At 37.3% G+C, this 18,786-nt stretch overlaps 1 protein-coding gene across 1 annotated transcript in view; it reads left to right on the top strand.

Annotated features, from left to right (window-relative positions):
• Positions 1 to 2,309: 2,309 nt before the first annotated feature.
• The window catches only part of Mcu (mitochondrial calcium uniporter), a gene marked incomplete at its 5' end in the record, with an annotated part of 49,371 nt that continues 32,894 nt past the window's right edge, over positions 2,310 to 18,786 (top strand). Inside the window, 1 exon segment of the mRNA XM_013516764.1 lies at positions 2,310 to 2,379. Coding sequence (XP_013372218.1) covers positions 2,310 to 2,379 — 70 coding nt within the window.

Below are 18,786 nucleotides of genomic sequence, written 5' to 3'. Positions count from 1 at the left end.
TTTTTTTCTTGGTTGTTATTATTTTGTTCTCTTTTCTCTTTAAAATAAAAAAATAAGTTAAAAAAAGAAACATGCTAAGTTCAGACAGAAAAAAAGAATCAAGTCTAAAAAGATGCAAAATTATATAGCTATTACTTCCCTCTATATTAATGTATGCGTTTAATATGAGCTCAACGTAAAACACTCACTCGTGATTGTGGAGCATGTACTCAGTGCCAGTCATTGTTCTACATGCCTTATGTGTATTACTCAGTCTTTATGTAGTAGGTGTTAATATTACTCTTGGTCCCGTTTGGGGTGGGCTGTCTTTTTAAAAGTCCTTTTGAGATACACTTTCACTATGCAGTTCAGGCTGGCCTTGAACTCATTTGGTAGCCCAGGCTGGCCTCAAAACTCGTAGCAATCCTGCTTCAGCCTCTCGGGTGCTGAGATTGCAGGCATGCACCACCATGCCTGGCTGTCCATTTTCCAGTGTAGAAACCAAGACACAACAAGGCTGATGAACTTGCCCAAGATTGCAGTTAGAGTAGGTTGCTGAACTACAGCGTCAACTTTAACAGCATGGTTTCAGATTTTGGGCTTTCAACTGCTACATTATTCTGTTTCTTGACACTAACAGGATTTTATGTGCATGTGTATGCAGCTAGATAACTGACTCTAATTTGTATGGAGAAACAAGCATAACTAGCTAGGAACATTCTTAAATCTGGTAATGGAAAACATCAGGTATTTAATTTTTTCTTTTTTTTTTCAGGTATTTAAATATGTTACAAAACTGTTTGTTGAAACAGTATGTTTACTAGGGCATGAGCAGATAGATTGTTGGTCAGAATGTAGGTTCAGAAATAGATCCAAATTCATTATCAAGATAGCATTTCAAATGAGTAAGGAAAAGAATTATTCATTCTGTGGGACAGCTGTGTTATTTTTACAGGGAAATTCGTTGGATTTCTACTTTTTAATTTTGACTAACATCAATTCCTAATAAAGAGTTAAACTGGAAAAACCAAACTAGCTCTGGACCAAATTTCAAGTAACATGTAAATGGTTTATTTACATTTAAAAAATAAATTTTTTATTTCTCACATTTCTGCCGACTCTTGATTTGGAAGGATGCGGGGATTCATGGTATTCACATAAAGGATGTAAGTGTACCACATCCATGAAGGTGTGAATTGGCGTATAGTCACAAGTAATTTGTTTCAGGCTGAAGTAGCAGAAGGTAACAAGCTCTGAGGCATATGTGCTGGTTTTAGTCAGTTAATACTTTGCCTTCTTTGATACTTTTTTTTTTTTTTTTTTTGGTTTTTTCTCCGGTACCGGGAATCAAACTCACGACCTTGCGCTTGCCAGGCAGGCGCTTTGCCGCTGAGCTAAATCCCCAGCCCCTCTTTGATACTTTTTGGTGCTGGCAAAGTGAAAGGTACGAAGGAATAGATTAGGTATTTGGCATGTCAAATGTATGCAGTTTTCAGTTTGATACCAAGTTTAATTATGTGTATTATTAAATTCCAGATTATGTCTCACTATGTAATAGGTAGTACATATTTAATACATATTTAGTAATATGTATTAGTAATATGTATTTAGTAATATTCCAGCCCCATAACCACAGTGACACCACGCTTTGAGGAAGTGGTAAAAATGGACGTGGGTGTGTAATTTCCTTAAAGGTGGTGGTGGTTGAAGACTCAAGGACTAAGGTTCACAGAGGGTGAACAGAAAGACCCATGCCTACCCAGATAATGGGAAATTCAAGACACAGCTGCCTAGTCCTTATCTTGTACCTGGTTAAAGATAGGAAGGAAGTACAGGTGTAAGCTGGCAAGAGTAAGAAGCACAAAAATTTAGTTTAGACTCAATGGCACTTAAAGCCAATATTGTTTTTAGACGTTATTTAAAGAAAAGATTTATTAGTTGTAGCTCTAATTTTGTTTAATATCAATTTTTGTACACTTTTTGTTGTTTGTTTGTTTTGAGACAGAGTCTCTATGTAGCCCAGGCTGGCCTCAAATTCACAGTGATCCTCCTGACTCAGCCTCCCAAGTGGTGGGATTTCAGGCAGGTGCCACTGTGCCAGGCTTATATTTCTATATGTGTATGCAAATGTGTTTATAAATAATCTTGAAAACACACCATAGAATTTACCATTAAGAGCATGTCAGAAGTTAGAATATCTTTCTTTTGCCTGTATTTTTAAACTTTTCTACAAAGAATACGTTTTACATATATACTTTTTTTCTTGTGCACATTTATGGGTATAACATTTGTGGTTCTGTCCTAACAGTGGATGTCTTTTGCTTTCATAGGTGCACCAGAGGCTCTCTTCCTGGCAGAATCTGGGAGTTGTTTATTGCAGTACTGTTGTGCCCTCTGATGGTGAGTGCTGGCAAACCCATTTTTAAAGTTTTTTCCCCTCCTCGTTGCCCATTCTCCTGTGGACATATAAAGTTATAAACCGTACTCTTGCTTAAGGTGGGTTTGGTGTCAGAAAGAGAAGGGTTAAAGAAGGAAAATAAAATTTGGATGAGGAACTAGTACATTTAGAGGGAAAATCAAGAAGAAAAACAGGTGAAGACTGCATAGGTCACAGAATATTCACTTATATTTTAAAACTGTAGACATAGTTAATGTGAAGGTTGCAGAAGTGCCATCTTCTGCATGTCCTAACCATTGGGTTTTCACACGATGATTAATAATGGAACGCTCTTGCCCCTTTGTGGTATTGGCTTGGACTGAAGCAGTTCAAAGTCTGAGACCCTCTGCTTCTTCTTGTCTTACTCTTCCCTTAGGCTCAGGGCTGTAATTCTCTTTTATGTGGGAAGGAACAAACAGATGCTGGGGACCAGTTACCATCCTTCGTAACTGTGTTCAGTCTTGCAAACTGGCACCCGGATCTAAGCTTTGGTTGTGCTTAAGTTGGGGAAGATGTGCTTCCAACTTTTACTGCCATTTCTCCTCCCTGGTATTATACATTTATATTTTAGGTTGCTTAATGTTGGTTGACTGCTATAAATATGTTTCTTCTGTTTAAAGTTTAGTTTGATAGAGCTTGAATCTTAACTTTATAAACATTAATTTATAGCCATAGCAGCCACTGAAAGAGCATCCTGCAAATTCACAGGGACACCTAAAACTGAAGACCAAATATGAATCATGAAAATCCTGGAATCCTCTGCATTCAGTCAGTATAGATTTTGTAGTTATCAGATCCTTGTCCAAAGTTCTCTAGTTATCTGATTGTATAGATAGTTCGGTCAGATTCGCTGAATCCTCGAAACTTTAAGGAAGTGTCCTTTCATGGTTACTCACTTGTAATATGGGAAGTTTGAAAGGGAAAACAGGCCAGAATCAAAACAAGGAAAATAGCAGCTGGCTTTCTTTTTCCTGTTTCTTAAAGACATAAAACACCAATATATTACCAATTAATACATATGTTTAAAAGCACTAATTAATACATAGGTTGAAAAGCAGCGATCCACTTTGTTACAGCCAGAGAGCAGATTGTCCCCAGCCAAGACTCAGTATGTAACCAAATACAAGACCTTCTCACATGGCCAGGATCCAGAGCTCAATGACGCCACCTTCTCCCTTCCTCCTTAAGGCCCCGATTGTCTCTTTTCCCCCACATGGAGGCTGTCAGTGTGTATGCCTGCACCACTGCGATGTCTCATTACCTTCATCCATCATTCATGCAGGATAACATCCTTAGATAGTTGCAATAAATAGCACTTCTCTCAATGTAAAAAGAAATTATCGGGGCTGGGGATTTAGCTCAGAGGCAAAAGCGCCTGCCTGGCAAGCGCAAGGTCGTGAGTTCGGTTCCCGGTACCAGAGAAAAAAACAAAAACAAACAAACAAAAAGAAATTATCATAGTTCTAAATCCTCTCAGCATTTGTAATATTTGAAATTATTATATATTCAATGTCAGTCCGTATCAGTAGTGTGTATATTCATTAGTCATGTATACTTGTAATATCAACCAAGTCATATAAGGCAGGAGTCTCAAGTACCAGTAGTTTTGCTATTCAGTGGTAATTAATTTGAACTAATGAGTTCACATTGTTATTTATATCAATTATGCCACTTAATTGCCGTACCAATCTATATAGAAGTATTTCAGTAATTTATTAACGGTGCAGTTGTGTTGGAGTATGACTGAATGTCATCCCAGCACATAAATGCTAACACGTTGTCCATACACTGCATGAGGAGTTGAAAGCAATATTTTTACAAAAGCTAAAAGGATAACAACTTAAAAAGTTTCTCCCTCATTCCCTCCTTAAGAAAACAACTCATGTTAGTCATCCAGAAATAGAAGCACAGAATTATTTCATGTAGCTCAATATCCTTACTACCTCCAAATGAAGTATCTTTCTTAGTTTGTACTTCTAAATTAATTTTACCTACATCATTATAGCATAGGAAACTCTGCCGACATAAAGTTACTCCAGTAGAATTCAGTCACTATTAACAGACATTTCTACCATCACTGACTGTTCTTTCTTTCCCCACAGCCCCGCCTCGGCATGCCCAGGCTGGGGGGCTCAGCAGCAGCCACCTCCCACTCATTTACTAGTCTTTGGCATTTTTACTGGGTCATATTCAATGATGGCTTGACCTTCATTTTTAAAAAGTAGAGAGTCTAAAATGCCACAATATATAATTGTGATATTTATATACCTACCATACATGCTTATATACACTGCCTCTCAGTAATCGCTTCTTAATTGTTATTTGACAGATCTTCTAGTTAGGACTATAATAGCTAATATAACATTATCTTAAACAATTAACTCCCTACCAAAATGATCTAACAGGTTCTTGATTTTTTTTTTTGTCATAAATATTTTTAAGAATCTGTTGAAAGCTCTAAACTGTTTCTCTAGAAATGTTTATATGTCCACATAGGAAATTTTACATATAACTTCATAATAAAACAAATTCCCTCAAATTAAATCATAGAAGCCCTAGTCCCATGGACCCTACTTGGGAACCATTTTGGAGTCTTAGCACCCAGGTGCTAATGCATATGCCCATGCTCCATCTCCTTTCATGAGGGTGCAAGTATAATAAGCTAAGCTTCATCCCTGTTCCACCATGTACCCACTTTATAGGTATAAGCAAGCTACTTCTCAAAACCTGTTTCCCCATCCATAAAATGGAAATAGTAAGAGCTACCATTTCTAAGTGAAAAATGTACTCTCTGTAGAAGTTGTATTTAGTCTATAGAGAGTGATTGTGGTGATATTAAATACTTCTACTCTAAAACACATGGTCTTCAGCTTCTCATTTTAATGTCTCTGTGCTCTAGATACTCAATGATTAATAGTGAAATCTTTATGGTTGTTTGCTTTATACCTACTTAAAACCTTGAGGGTTGTCCTATATAAAAATGTCCATACTACCAAAAGCAACCTAATTCAATCTCTATTAAAATATCAGTATTCTTCACAAAAGTAGAAAAAACAATCCCAACATTCATCTACAATCAGAAAAGACCCAGAAGAGCCAGAGCAATCCTGAGCAAATAAAGCAAAGCTTAAGGCATCATAATACCTGATTTCAAGGTATACTACAAAGTTATAGTAATAAAAATGACATGCTACTAACACAAAAACAAAAATGTAGACTGATAGGATAGAATTGAAAGTACAGAAAACATCTCCACCAATCTGACTTTTGACAAAGGCCAAAATTATATGTTGAGAAAAGATAGCTTGGGGCTGGGGATTTAGCTCAGCGGCACAGCGCCTGCCTGGCAAGCGCGAGGTTATGAGTTTGATTCCTGGTAGCGGAAAAAACAAAAACAAAAAACCAAAAAACAGACGAGAAAAGATAGCTTCTTTGACAAATGGAGCTGGGAAGATGGCATATCCATGTGCTGAAGATTGAAACTTGATCCCTATCTCTCACCTTGTACTGAAATCAAATAAAAATAGGTAAAAGATCTAGATACAGAAATAGAAACTTTGAAGTTTCTGGATGATAAGATAGATGAAACAGTTGAAGCTATAGTTACAGAAGACTTTCTGAATGATTCAATATATGGGGCTAAATCAAATTTAAGAAAACTTCTGCTCAGCAAAGGAAATTATCAATAGAGTGAAAAGACAACCTACAGAATTAGAGAAAATTTATTTTATTTTAAAGAGAAAAAAAGCCAAAATAACAACAACAAAGACAAAAAAAAAAACCCACAAAAACAATAAAAATGATACAGAATTTCCTATTATCTTGTTCTGGGAGAAAATTTTTGCTAGCTATTCCTTTCATAGAGAACTATTATCTAGAATATATAAATAACGCAAAAAAATTAACCCCCCCCCAAAATAAATGACCCAGTCAAAAGTGAGCAAATGAACTGAATTGGCACTTCTCATTAGAAGAAATAGAAATGGTCAGCAAGTATATGAAAAAATGTTCAACATATTTAGCCATTAGGGAAATATAAGTCAAAATAACTGAGATTCTATTTTACTGTCGTCAAAATGGTTATTGTCAAACACACACACACACACACACACACACACACACACACACACACAAACCAATAAATGCTGGTAAGGATGTGGATGGGAATGTAAACTAGTACAGTTACTACAGAAATCAAATGAACTTCCTCAAAAAACTAAAAATGGAAATTCCATTTGATTAAACTATGCCTTTCCTAAAAGAATTTCCAGAAGAATTAAGGACATTATACTATAGTGATATATGCATACCCATGTTTATAGCAGTGAATTTCACAATAGCTAAGCTCTGGAAACAGCCTAAATGCCTGTCAACAGATGAATGGGTAAAGAAAATGTGACTTATATATACACAGTGAAATATTATTCAGCCATAAAGAAGAGTAAAGCTATGTCCTTTATAGGAAAATAGATGGAACATGATATGGTCATGGGAAGCAAAATAAGACACAGTAAACTAAATATCACATGGCTTCTCTTATATGAGAAGTCAAATAAATAAATAAATGAGAGATGATAGAAAACTAGAAAGCGGATTTTTGGGGGGTGTCAAGGTAAAGGGATTGCAAATGTTCCAGATATGTTACATGTGTGTATCAATTCCTCACAGCAGACATCACTATCCTATATTGCAGATACACACTAATTTTTTAAAAAGTCAGAATAACTGACTTGTGTAAGCCAGAACATATTTTCAAGGGAAGATAGGGAAACTCTGAAAGCTAAGCTAGAAAAAGAGCAAGAAAATAGCCTTACCTAGCTGCCTTCAATTTCTTTATTCAAAAATGTAATCTAACCCAATTAATGCTATATTAAGAATTTTGGTAGAAATTTTCATTTATTTTGCACTTAACAAAGATATCAGATTTCTTTATGAAAATTGTTTCAGGGCAAATAATTTTAGTAATGAAAGTCATTGAAAATGCCTGTTTAATAATAAACAGTCATTTGCTTAATCAGCCCAAGTAGAGATAATTTATAAATTCTTACTCTAAAGTCTGAGAATGGCCTGAGGGACCAGATGTATGCCTGTTCCTGCCCCTCACCTTTGAGGCCATAGGCATAGGCCACCATTATACATCTTTGATTACAACTTTTAAAAGACTTGGCAAAAAAAAGAGAAATGAAAATAGTGAAGCTACTTACTCACCAGTGGTGACAGGACTCAGAGCCTCAGTGTTTTAATATAGCAAGGTTTCTACCAGCCTAACTATGAAACTGGGAAAATGGAAACACCTTATGTTTTCCCACTTTAAAAAAATAAAATAAATATATATATATAATATATATATATTATATATATAATGGTTTGGACTTAATCTTTTATAGGTAGAGATTTAGGTTTGAAAGCTTACCAAAACATAGATGAACTTGTTCCATCGCAGAAACCTTTCCTTAGGAAGATTCTGTAAGATTGACTGTTCACATTGCCAAGCAAAGCAGCCACCTGAACTTGGAAAGAACTTTAAGCTTTTTATGCTGACAGTGTTTGAACTGTCTTAGCTTGGAGCAGAAGCACATTTATGTTAAATTTTAGGTGATACAATCCATCTCACGATTGCTGTCATTTTTTTTCCCCTTCAGTATTTTGAAGTAAATTTTGAGGGAACTCTCTTCAATTTGTCTTGCTAAAGCAACTTGGTGAAATAACTGTTTTTGCTCTGTGCAGTTAGTTCCTAGATTTTGTCTGTTAGTATGCTTGACACAATCCCCCTCAAAATCCCTAATGTATGCTTCTCTTGGGGAAATTAGGCTGTTAACTTGAATAGCTACCAGCATCTTTGAAACAGTGTTAAATTTCTTTGCCAAAATAACCACAGCAGGAATTTTTTTATCCTGTAAGGAAGATCTTGGTACTTTCTGCACAGATGGTACATTTTCCAAACTTAGCAACATGGATACTTACATTGCCTCAGAAGAGAAAGCAGCTCTGCCTGTTGTAATAACCATTGCTTTTTTTCCCCCCACTGGCACATAATGGCATTGAAGACTCTTCCAACAGGCTTAATGAATGAATCTGGCTTGCTAGCACACAAGTAGTTTCATGAGAACAAGGATTTTATCAACAGAAGGGATCAAAATAAAAAGTTCTTCTTTGCTTGCTTAAGCCTTTGACAAGAGTTTTGGTTTTTAGTAGGAAAAAAGATTAGTTCAAGAAGAGTTTATTTGTGGCCTGATTTACTCGAGGACGTGTGGGGCTTTATGAATGAGTGTAATCTTCTAATTTAAGAGCTTACAGTCATTATCATAGGTTTGGCAGAAAGATCATAAACCCTTTAGCTAAGCTGTCACTCTGAGTTAGGTAATTAGAAATGGATAACCATGTGAATTTTCCACTGCTGGAAGAAGTATTTTTGTAGGCTCCTCATGAATGAAAAATTCTGCCAGTTTCTCTGCAGATATGTACTTCAGAGCTCTTAAAGATTACCTCCACTGAGAAAGCCTCAGAACTGAAACTTGGATTTGTAATCTTTTCATTCACGATATCCCCTTAAACCGTGATACAAATTCATTCTAAGAGCCATAGACAGTCCTCGGTTCCTTGCACAAGCCTAGCCTAGCGTGTTCTGGCAAAAAGGTGTGGGAGCCCTGACGGTGCTGGTTACCATGTACCTTTCTCAGAGTTTTCATTGCTTCTTTCCCAAGAAGCAAGGCACAGCCGTTTTTAGTTACCAAAGATGACATTTATGTCATCGTGTTGTGAAGCTAGCCTATATGTGACTGCTTCGTTACAGTCAGCCCTTATCATAGAAATGTTCTGTGGTATAGAACTAAAATTTTTTAATCTTTTTGATTTATATACTTTGACTTACTTCATTTTTTAAAAACAGGAAGTTTCCATTACTGTTGGTTTAAAATTAGGAAAAACACTTCAGTTTTTATAAATATTTATTTTTAAAATATAGTGTTAAGTCATTTTCTAATGTAACAAGATAGTATGTCTAATAATATATATCAAAATTATATCTAAATTTTTATGTATAAATTGTTCGGATTTTTTCAAAATCAGGTTAGGAGTGGAGTTCACCTGTAGCTTCATCAGATTTTCAGAGGTCAATTAACCAAAAATACTGAGAAATATCAAATTAACTTGTATAACTTATACTTCTTGAAGCAGACTTTCTCTTTCTAAGAGGCGTTTTAGGTTGTAACATTGTGAGAACAGTACAGAGATAGCTCACATATTGTGTGCCCTCACACGTCCTCCCTGGCCGCACCCCTCCACCAGAACAGTCCACAGAATAGTGCATCAGAATTCAGCTTAGGTGTTTTACATTCTGTGGGATTTGAACAAACATGTAACAGCATGTATTCACCAGTGTAGTCTCATTAGAGTAACTTCACTCCCCTAAAATCCTTTGAGCTCTACTGTTTTATGTTGCATTCTCCCAAACCGCTGGCCACCACTGATCCCTTTTTACTGTTTCCATTGTACGCGATATTGTTGGAGTCCTACGGTATGTAGCCTTTTCAGACTAACTTGTTTCACCTAGTAATATAGATTTAAATGTTTTTCATGTGTCTGTGCTCAGTGGCACATACCTGTAGCTTCTGCACAAGAGTTTGAGGCGGTGCAGGGAGGGGACTGCTTCACCCCATGTGTTTGAGATGAGCCCGGGCTATGTAGCACGAGCTGCTACACAAGCAGTTTTTTTTTCTCCATATCTTTCATGGTCTCATTGTTCATTTCTATTTAGTGCTACATAGTAGGCCATTGTCTGAAAGTACCACAGTTTATTCATTCACTCATAGGGAAGTGTCTTAGTTGCTTTCAAGTTGTGACAGTTATGAGAAGCGTGCATGTGCAAGTTGCTGTGTGGATGTAAATCTTCAGCTCCTTTGATTGGAATACCATGAAATTCCTTATAGGAGTGTTAGTTATATACAAATATGGTTCAACGTTGGCAATTCTCAAGGCAATAATGAACATAAAAGACAAGTTGCAGAAGATATTGTATAGTGTAACCATTTAGGTGAAGTCTAAATACATATAAAACCATACTATATTTAATTATTGAATACTATATTGCAAGTTACTGCAAGGGGGCTTAAAACAATAATAATCTATTGCTATCTCGTATTTCTGTGGATTGAGAATTCAGGAACAGTTAACTGAGCAGTTTGGCAATCCTGTGTCAGCTAGGGTGGCAGTCATCTGAAGGCTTGACTAGGACTGCAGGATCCAGTTTGAAGGTAGATGACCAATGAGAGCACCCTTGGGTGGGGGTATCAGTTCTTCATGTAGGCTTCTCCACAAGACTGTGGGATTCTTGGTATGTGACTGGATTCCCCCAGAACAAGTACATAAGCCAAGAGAGTGGGGCAGAAGCTACAAAGTCTGGTGATGCACCTTGGAAGTTACACACCGTCACCTCTCCTGTTTATAATGGTGATACAAACCAGCCCTGATTCAATGTGGAGTGTGACTAGACAAAGGCATGAATGCTACCGACAAGAGAACCATCATAGAAATCTCTATTGGCAGCAGGCTATCCCAACACTATATATCATGCCCTGAGGTAGTGTATGTGTGCGCATGTGTGTCTCCTGCCTGCATACATGTGTGTATTTATGTGTACATCACGGATGGGAATGATAAACGCCAACCACCAACTTCAGGAAGATCACCCTGTTCAGTGTGGTTAATTGAACCAGAGCAGTCTGCTGGAATGAAGTAAGGACTCTGATTACAATGTAGCTGATAGAAGAAGGATCATGGCGACCTGGGCTAACATGGTAGCAATACAGAGATTTGGAGGGATTTGAGAGATTTTTAAAAATAGAAGAACAGATGTAGGACTGATTAGATTTGAGGTATGTCAGGTTGGGATCCTAAGAAGAGTCCAAGATATTAGGTAGTTTTCTGGCTTGGGGAGAAATTAAATATTGGTAGTGTTATTGATTGAGGTGATGGATGATTAGGAGAAAATGAATTCAATCTTAGGGTTTGTGACAATTGAATGTAGCTCTGAGATATCATCAGCGTTACGTGGTTGTTGATACTTTGGGAGGATGTGAGATTGCCTATGCAGTATGTGGACTGAAAGGTACAGTTAGGACAGAGTACTTAAAACTTTAAAGGGATAGAGGGAGAATATGTAGCCTGTACAGGAAAATTAGAAGGTCTAGACAGAAAAGCAGAAGAACAAGGAAAGTGTGGCATCATAGAAGCCAAAGGGAAAGCTTTTTACAAAGGGAGGGAATAGTTAACATCATTAAGTCCTGCTAAAATAGCAAGTTAAAGCTAAGATTCCCACAGGATTTAGCAGCCTGAAATCACATGCGACCTAAAAGAAATGATTTTCTAGTCAAATGATAAGATCCAGATTACATTAGCTAGAACTGTGTGATTTTAGAAATATTTTTTAACCTTGTTGGACTTTGTCATTCTTAGTTGTGAAAAGAAAAAAAAAATGTGTTATTTCTCTGGCCCTTAGCATTAAAATTATATGATTATATCTTACATTTTTGATGTAGAATATTACCAAAGGGGGAGGGGTGTGGAGAAAGGGACAATAAAAAGATTATAAGTCACAGCAATCATCTGTCATGTAAAGCTCAGTTCCCTATAGTTTTACGGGTAACACCCCACATGCACTTGCTTATTTTACCAATTTCCTTTCATTTTTTTTCTTTCTCTCACTCTTTTTTGGTTTTTTTTGAGGCAAGGTCGCACTATGTAGTGACCTCAAAATTCATAGAGACCTTTCTGCCTCAGCCTCCCAAGTGCTGGGATTACAGTCATGATATAGTGGTAGATTTTGTGGAGATTTTACCAGTTATTTTGAACACTAACCAAACCTTCTTGAAGTTTTCTACAAGCACCTGACCAAGTAACAAGCATATGTTCTTGATGACTACTACTTTCTTCTTTTTCTGTCCCTTTTCTTTTTTTTTTTTTTTTTTTTTTTTTTTTTGGAGACAAGGTCTCACTGCAGTGTTTCTTAGCCTGGTTTGGAACTTATGGGCTCAAATGATCCTCCTATCTCAGGCTCTCAATTACTTGGGGCAACAAATATGTACCACCATCCCTGGATTTAATGACTATTTGTTTTAAAGGCATGCTACTAAATTTTTTATGTTTACGATATGTAATCATAACATCCATTTTGGGAACTGGTACATATACATATGATATCTTGGTCATTTCAGTCCCCTACCCCACCACCCTTCTCCCCTAGAACCCTTCCCCATCTCCACAGTCTGCCTCCCCATTTCCTACCAAGGCTCCTTTGTTTTGCTCTTTAAATTATTTATATTTTGGGTTTTTCATATAAAAGGAAATATGTGGCATTTAACCTTCTATGTCTTTATTTCACTTAACATTATGGTCTCAAGATCCATCTGTTTTCTTACAAATACTTGAGTTTATCCTTCTTTATAAATTTGGGTATTTATATATACCTCATTGTGTATATATACCATATTTTCTTTATCCTTTCACCTGTTGGTGGATATGTAGGCTATTTCCATAAGTTAGCTATTGTGGATTATGCTGCTGTGAACATGGCCATTGTCTGCATCATTGTAATCTAATGACTATAACTCTTTGCGAAGATACCCAGGAGAGGTATAGCTGGATGTCTTCATTACTTTTCTTCTTGCTGAGACAAAATATCCAACACCCAGAAGGGAGCAAAGGTTTGTTTAGCTCACAGTTTGTGGAGGCTTCAGCCCATAATCGGCCAGCTGGCTGCAAGGCAGGGTGGCACATGGCACAGGGGCAACAGTTCATGGCAGCAGAAGACAGCAAAAGCTATGGGAGAGGGAGCTTTTTCTGTCTCTTTAGGGTGGTGCCAGTCCAATCAGTGGACTAATCTACCAGTTATCACCCTTAATCCCAGCATTGCACTGTGAATCAAACACACACTCTAGATTCAGCCACCTCCCAAGAAACTTGTGTCTAGCTGTCCCCGCAAAGCCTCAGCTAGACACAAACCATAACACTGGATCAGATGGAATTTCTATTTTTAGTTTTAAAGAACCTCCATACTGATTTCCACAGGTGTTGTACTGGGTTACATTTCCTCCAACAGTGTAGGAAGGGTTCCCTTTTCCCCACATCCTCATCAGCATTTGTTTTTTGTGTTCTTGATGATAGCCATTCTCACGGGAGTAGCACGGAATCTCCATGTTTGATTTGCATTTCCTTAACTGCCAAAGATGCTAGATATTTTTCATATACTTAACAACCATTTGGACTTCATTTGAGAAGTGTCTATTCATGTCAGTTGCCCATTTTTTTATTGGTTCCTTTGTTTGGGGGGTAATTTTTTTAGTTTATTATATATTTTGGATATTAGTCCTCTGCCAGAAGAGTAGCTTGCAAATCTTTTTACCACTCTGTAGGTTGTCTTTTCACTCTGTTGATTGTTTCCTTTGCTGTGCAAAAGTTTTTTAATTTGATATAATCCTATTTGTAATTCTTGGTATTATTTCTTTTTTTGTTTTTTTGTTGTTTTGTTTTTTTTTTCCAGTAATGGGAATCAAACTCATGACCTTGCACTTGCCAGGCAGGCGCTGTGCTGCTGAGCTAAATCCCCAACCCCCTTATTTCTTGTGCAGCTGAGATTCTGTTCAGAAAATCCTTGCCTGTATCTCTGTCTTCAAGTACTTTATCTATTTTATATTCCACCAGATTCAGCATTTCTGTTTTTATATCTGGGTCTTCGATATCTGAGAGATAGAAGTCTAGATTCATTCTCTTGTGTGTAGATAACCAGTTTCCCCAACACCATTTGTTGAAGTGGCCTCCTTTACCCCAGCATTATCTTTTAGCACCTTTATCAAAGGTCATATGGTTAAAGTTACATGGGGCTGTTTCTGAGTCTTCCGTACTATTCCATTGGTCTACATGTCTGTTTTCATGCCAGTACCATACTATTTTTTGTACTGTTGTTTGTACTATAATTTGGAGCCTGAGATTATATTACTTTTTTATTATTATTATTATTAAGAGCAGGGTCTCTCTGTATAGTTCAGGCTGGCCTTGAACTCATTATGTTGCCAGAGTGGCCTTGAACTGGCAGTGATCCTCCTGCCTCAGCCTCCCTCGTGCTAGGATTACAGACATGTGCCATCACACTCAGCAATTTTTGCTAAGGATTGCTTTGGCTCTTCAGGGTTGCTTCTGGTTCCATATAAATTTTAGGATTGCTTTTTCTACCTCTATAAAGAATGCCGTTGGTGTTTGATTGGAATTACATTAAATCCATTATTGTTTTTAGTAATATGACCATTTTGACTATTGATTCTGCCTATGTAGAAGCAGGAGATGTCTTTTCATTTTCTAATGTCCTCTTCCAATCTCTTTCTTCAGAATACTTTACGTTTCGTTATAGAGGTCTTTCACTTCCTTTGTCAGATTACTCCTTAGGTAGCTAATTTTTCTTCTTTAGGCTACTGTGAATAGGATTATTTTTTCAATTTCTTGGTTGGTTCCTTATTGGTGAAGGAACACTATTGAGTTTTGTGTATTGATTTTGTATCCTGCCACTTTGCTCAATTTGTTTACTAGCTCTTAGAGTCTTCTAGTACAGATTTTTGGGTCTTTATAAAGGATCATAATATCTGCAAAGATAGTTTGACTTCTTATTTTCCTTTTTAGGATTCCTTTTATTTCTTTTTCTTGCCTGATTACCCTGGCTAAAGTCTCATGTACTATTTTGAACAGGAGTGATGAGAGTGGACACCTTCATTTTGTTCCTGATTTTAGAGGGAATGGTTTCGGTTTTTCTATATTTAGTTTGTTGGCTGTGGGTTTGTCATAAATGACTTTTATGGTCTGAGGTAAGGTCCTTCTGTACCAGTGAAGGCGAACCTTTTATAGACAGAGTTCCAAACTGCAACCCAAAACCCCCTTATTTATTGCAAAGTGTCAACACTGCAGTTAAACTGGAATGCTGAGGCTTTAGTTTAGAAAAAACAACTTAGACCTTAACATCTTTTGCCTTAGAAGATACAAACCGCTTCTGATTGGAAGGTAAGAGTTTCACTTGGTGTGCTTTTGCACAACTAATGTGATCTTTGCTGTTGTGATCTGTGTGCACACTGATAGTTTGTCACACCTTGACTCATGCTTCTTTAATTTGAAGCAACACATGCAGCACTCAGGTCATCTGTTCGTCTGTTTCTTATGTCAGATTTGATATAATTCAAAGCAGAAAGCAGTTGTTCACAAGCATAAGATGATCCAAAGAAGTAAATCAATCCCAAGTGCTGTCATTGACTTACAATTATATGGCAGAGAATTCCACACTTTAAGGATTACATTTTCATGTCCTTTGTCCTTCCTTCACACTGTCTTCTTAAGTGTTGCATGCAGGTCATAGAATTTATTTTTCCACTTAGAGCTTTCATGCAATTCCAATAGCTCCATTTCCAGATTTCCAGAATCTAACCAGTGTAAGCAGGAAAGATCAAGTTCTTCAAATTTGGCTTTATGTGGAGAGGTAAGAAAACACAGGATTGTCTCCATCTTACAGAACTGTAAAAATCTGTTACTAAAATTCTCCTTCTCAGCGCTAAAATGTTAGAAAATTCTTTTTAGGTTTCCTGATGGCTTGTAAGGTTGTCTGCAAATGTTGTGGAATTTCCTAAATGCATTTTTAGATTTGAAAAATATTTTACTGCCCACTTTCAAGGTCTCTTTCAAAAACCTGGAGTTTTCTCTCAAATGTTTTGATACCTCAAAATATCCTTTCTGTTGCTTTCCCTCTCCTTGTAGTTTTTGTTCAGTATATTGAAGTATAAAATCTGTAAAATACATGAGCTTGTTAAGCCAGGCCATATCAGTGAGCTGTGGGTATTCCTGCCTCCTGTCATTCATACGCAGCATAATTTCATCCAATCAGGCTACAAATCTCTAGAGTTCATCCTCTCCTCAGCCACCAGACATTATTGTACATAAGCAAAGAATTACACTGTGCCTGAACCTCATCAAGAAGTGCTTGGAATTGTCAAAATTAAGACCATGAGCCATGGTGTAATTCACCATTTCTGTGACATCTTTGAGGATATCTTCCAACTTTTTGCTGCTTTTCCTGGCACAAAGAGCTTCTTGGTATATGACACAGTGATACCTCTGTTCATGAATTTAGTTTGTTCCATGACTTTGGAAAAGGTGGCCACATTTGTGTTTGTGTGGGAAAGATGGCCACAGTCATATCTGTCACCCAATGTAGGGTTTGCAAACAAAAACAAAATTTTGTCAAATGGTTTTGTTTGCAAACCATATAGTTCGCAAATAAAAGTGTTTATGAACTGAAGTACCACTGTACAATGAACCAGAATGACTGGATGTTTTGCTTCTTTACCAGAAACTTTGTGAAACCAGATGTTGCCCCCACCATACAAGGTGCCCCATCACTAGTACTTGAAACCACTTTTTCTGGTCTTCTGCTTGTGACAGAAGAGCCTCCATCACAACATTGTAGATACTATCTCTTGTGTTCTTCGAGGCAAAGACACTAGTTTCACCACATCTCTCATGATGTCACCAACAACATAATGCAAAATTACTGATAGCCTTGCATGATTATTTATACCTGTGCTTTTATCCAAGCACATGGAGTAACAGGCTCCCTGTGTAAGTCATTGGTGAGATACTAACATCATTTTCTATGTACAGGACCTTGATCTTTAACAGTATTTCTGCTAAGTAACATCTCAGAGATGCATTGTGTAATTTTATCCTTGTTTGGGAAATCATGAAAAAGGGAATTACTCCCAAACAACATATCCATTTTGATAAAATCCCTATCAGAGAGGAGCTAATCATGTTTTGCTATGCAGAGTGAAATTTGAAAGCTGAGAGGTGTCAGATTTGTTTTGGAAAGATAGTTGCAAAAAGTAAGTGTTGTGGTTGATACATTGTGTCAGCTTGAGTCTGGAGGCTTGGCTAAGTGACTCAGCTGCCCTACATCCTGGAGTGAAAAGGGCATGCCCTTCCTGCTCTAGGATGTGGTTCACTGTGTCAGTTTGAGGAGTTTAGCAAGTTCAACTGAGTCATTCAGCAGGGGGCTGGGATCCTTACTTTGTGAGCATCCTCAGCTTGTGGAAGAGGAGGGCACAGAAACGGTGTGGGCAGATAGCAGATGTACAGTATAAGGAGGGAAAAGAGCCCTGCTTCTCCCCCTTTTTGCTCTCCCTGCTTTGCTGTCTTCTACTGCCATGAACTGTTGCCCTCTGCCATGTGCCACCCTGCCTTGGAGCCAGCCAAGTATGGACTGAAATCTCCACAAACTGTGAGCTAAATAAACCTTTCTTTAATTTTTGGCGTTGGGTATTTTGTCTCAGCAAGGAGAGAAAAGTAACCAAGACAGTAAGATATTGGGAACCATATTTCCTTAATTTACCTTCAAGAAACTCTTCCCTTTCAGTTTCACCAAGTTCAGCAACACTTTTGTGGCTGGTGTCAAACGGCCCTCTGACTCTTTGTGTGCGACACACAATACTTTCACTACGCAGAATGTATAACCCTTTCCCGTTGCGAGCAGTCACTCCACATGACTCTGTCTAGGCCTCTTGGAATGATCTTCTACTGTCTGTTTTCAGTTTTGCCTTTTTTTTTCCTGTAATCATTTTTTATTGTTCAAGATTTGAAGTCTATGAAAACACAAATGTTTAAAAAATGAAGGACCCAATACAGATCTATCCCTATACCAATAGCTAACACTATTAGTTAACATTAAAGAATTGCATATTCCCTGAATCAACAATCTATGGCAGTGACTCTCAGCTGGGCTTCCTCTTGAATTTGCTGGCCGCCAACACAAGGGAGCAGTGTTCCATCAACCACCAGCTTTTGGCCTATTGTGAAAAAGGCGTCTGAGTGTATTACCTACCTTGTGGGGGCTTCTGCTAAAATCACAGCCAGTCCAAGGAAATATATGTATGTGTGCAATAAGATATATGTGTGTATATATATATATATATATATATATATATATATATATATAGTCACACACACACACACACATATATATATATAGTCACACACACACACACACACATATATATATAGTCACACACACACATATATATATATATATATACACACACACATATATCTTATTGCTCTTGTTTTCATAAATTCTTCACCAACAGCTAAATATGCTGCAGATTCAAATATGCCAGGGGACAGCACAACATTAAAAGAATCTCAGTCTTGGGGCTGGGGATTTAGCTCAGTGGCAAAAGCGCCTGCCTGGCAAGCGCAAGTTCGTGAGTTCGGTTCCCGGTACCGGAGAAAAACAAACAAACAAAAAAAAAATTAAAAGAATCTCAGTCTCTTAATTAGAACATCTCTTT

The sequence above is a fragment of the Chinchilla lanigera genome, unplaced genomic scaffold, assembly GCF_000276665.1.
Source record: "Chinchilla lanigera isolate Chin_1 unplaced genomic scaffold, ChiLan1.0 scaffold00036, whole genome shotgun sequence".
Taxonomy (NCBI): Eukaryota; Metazoa; Chordata; class Mammalia; order Rodentia; family Chinchillidae; genus Chinchilla; species Chinchilla lanigera.
Note: the sequence above shows the minus strand (reverse complement) of the source record. Positions and strands in the feature narration are given on the sequence as shown.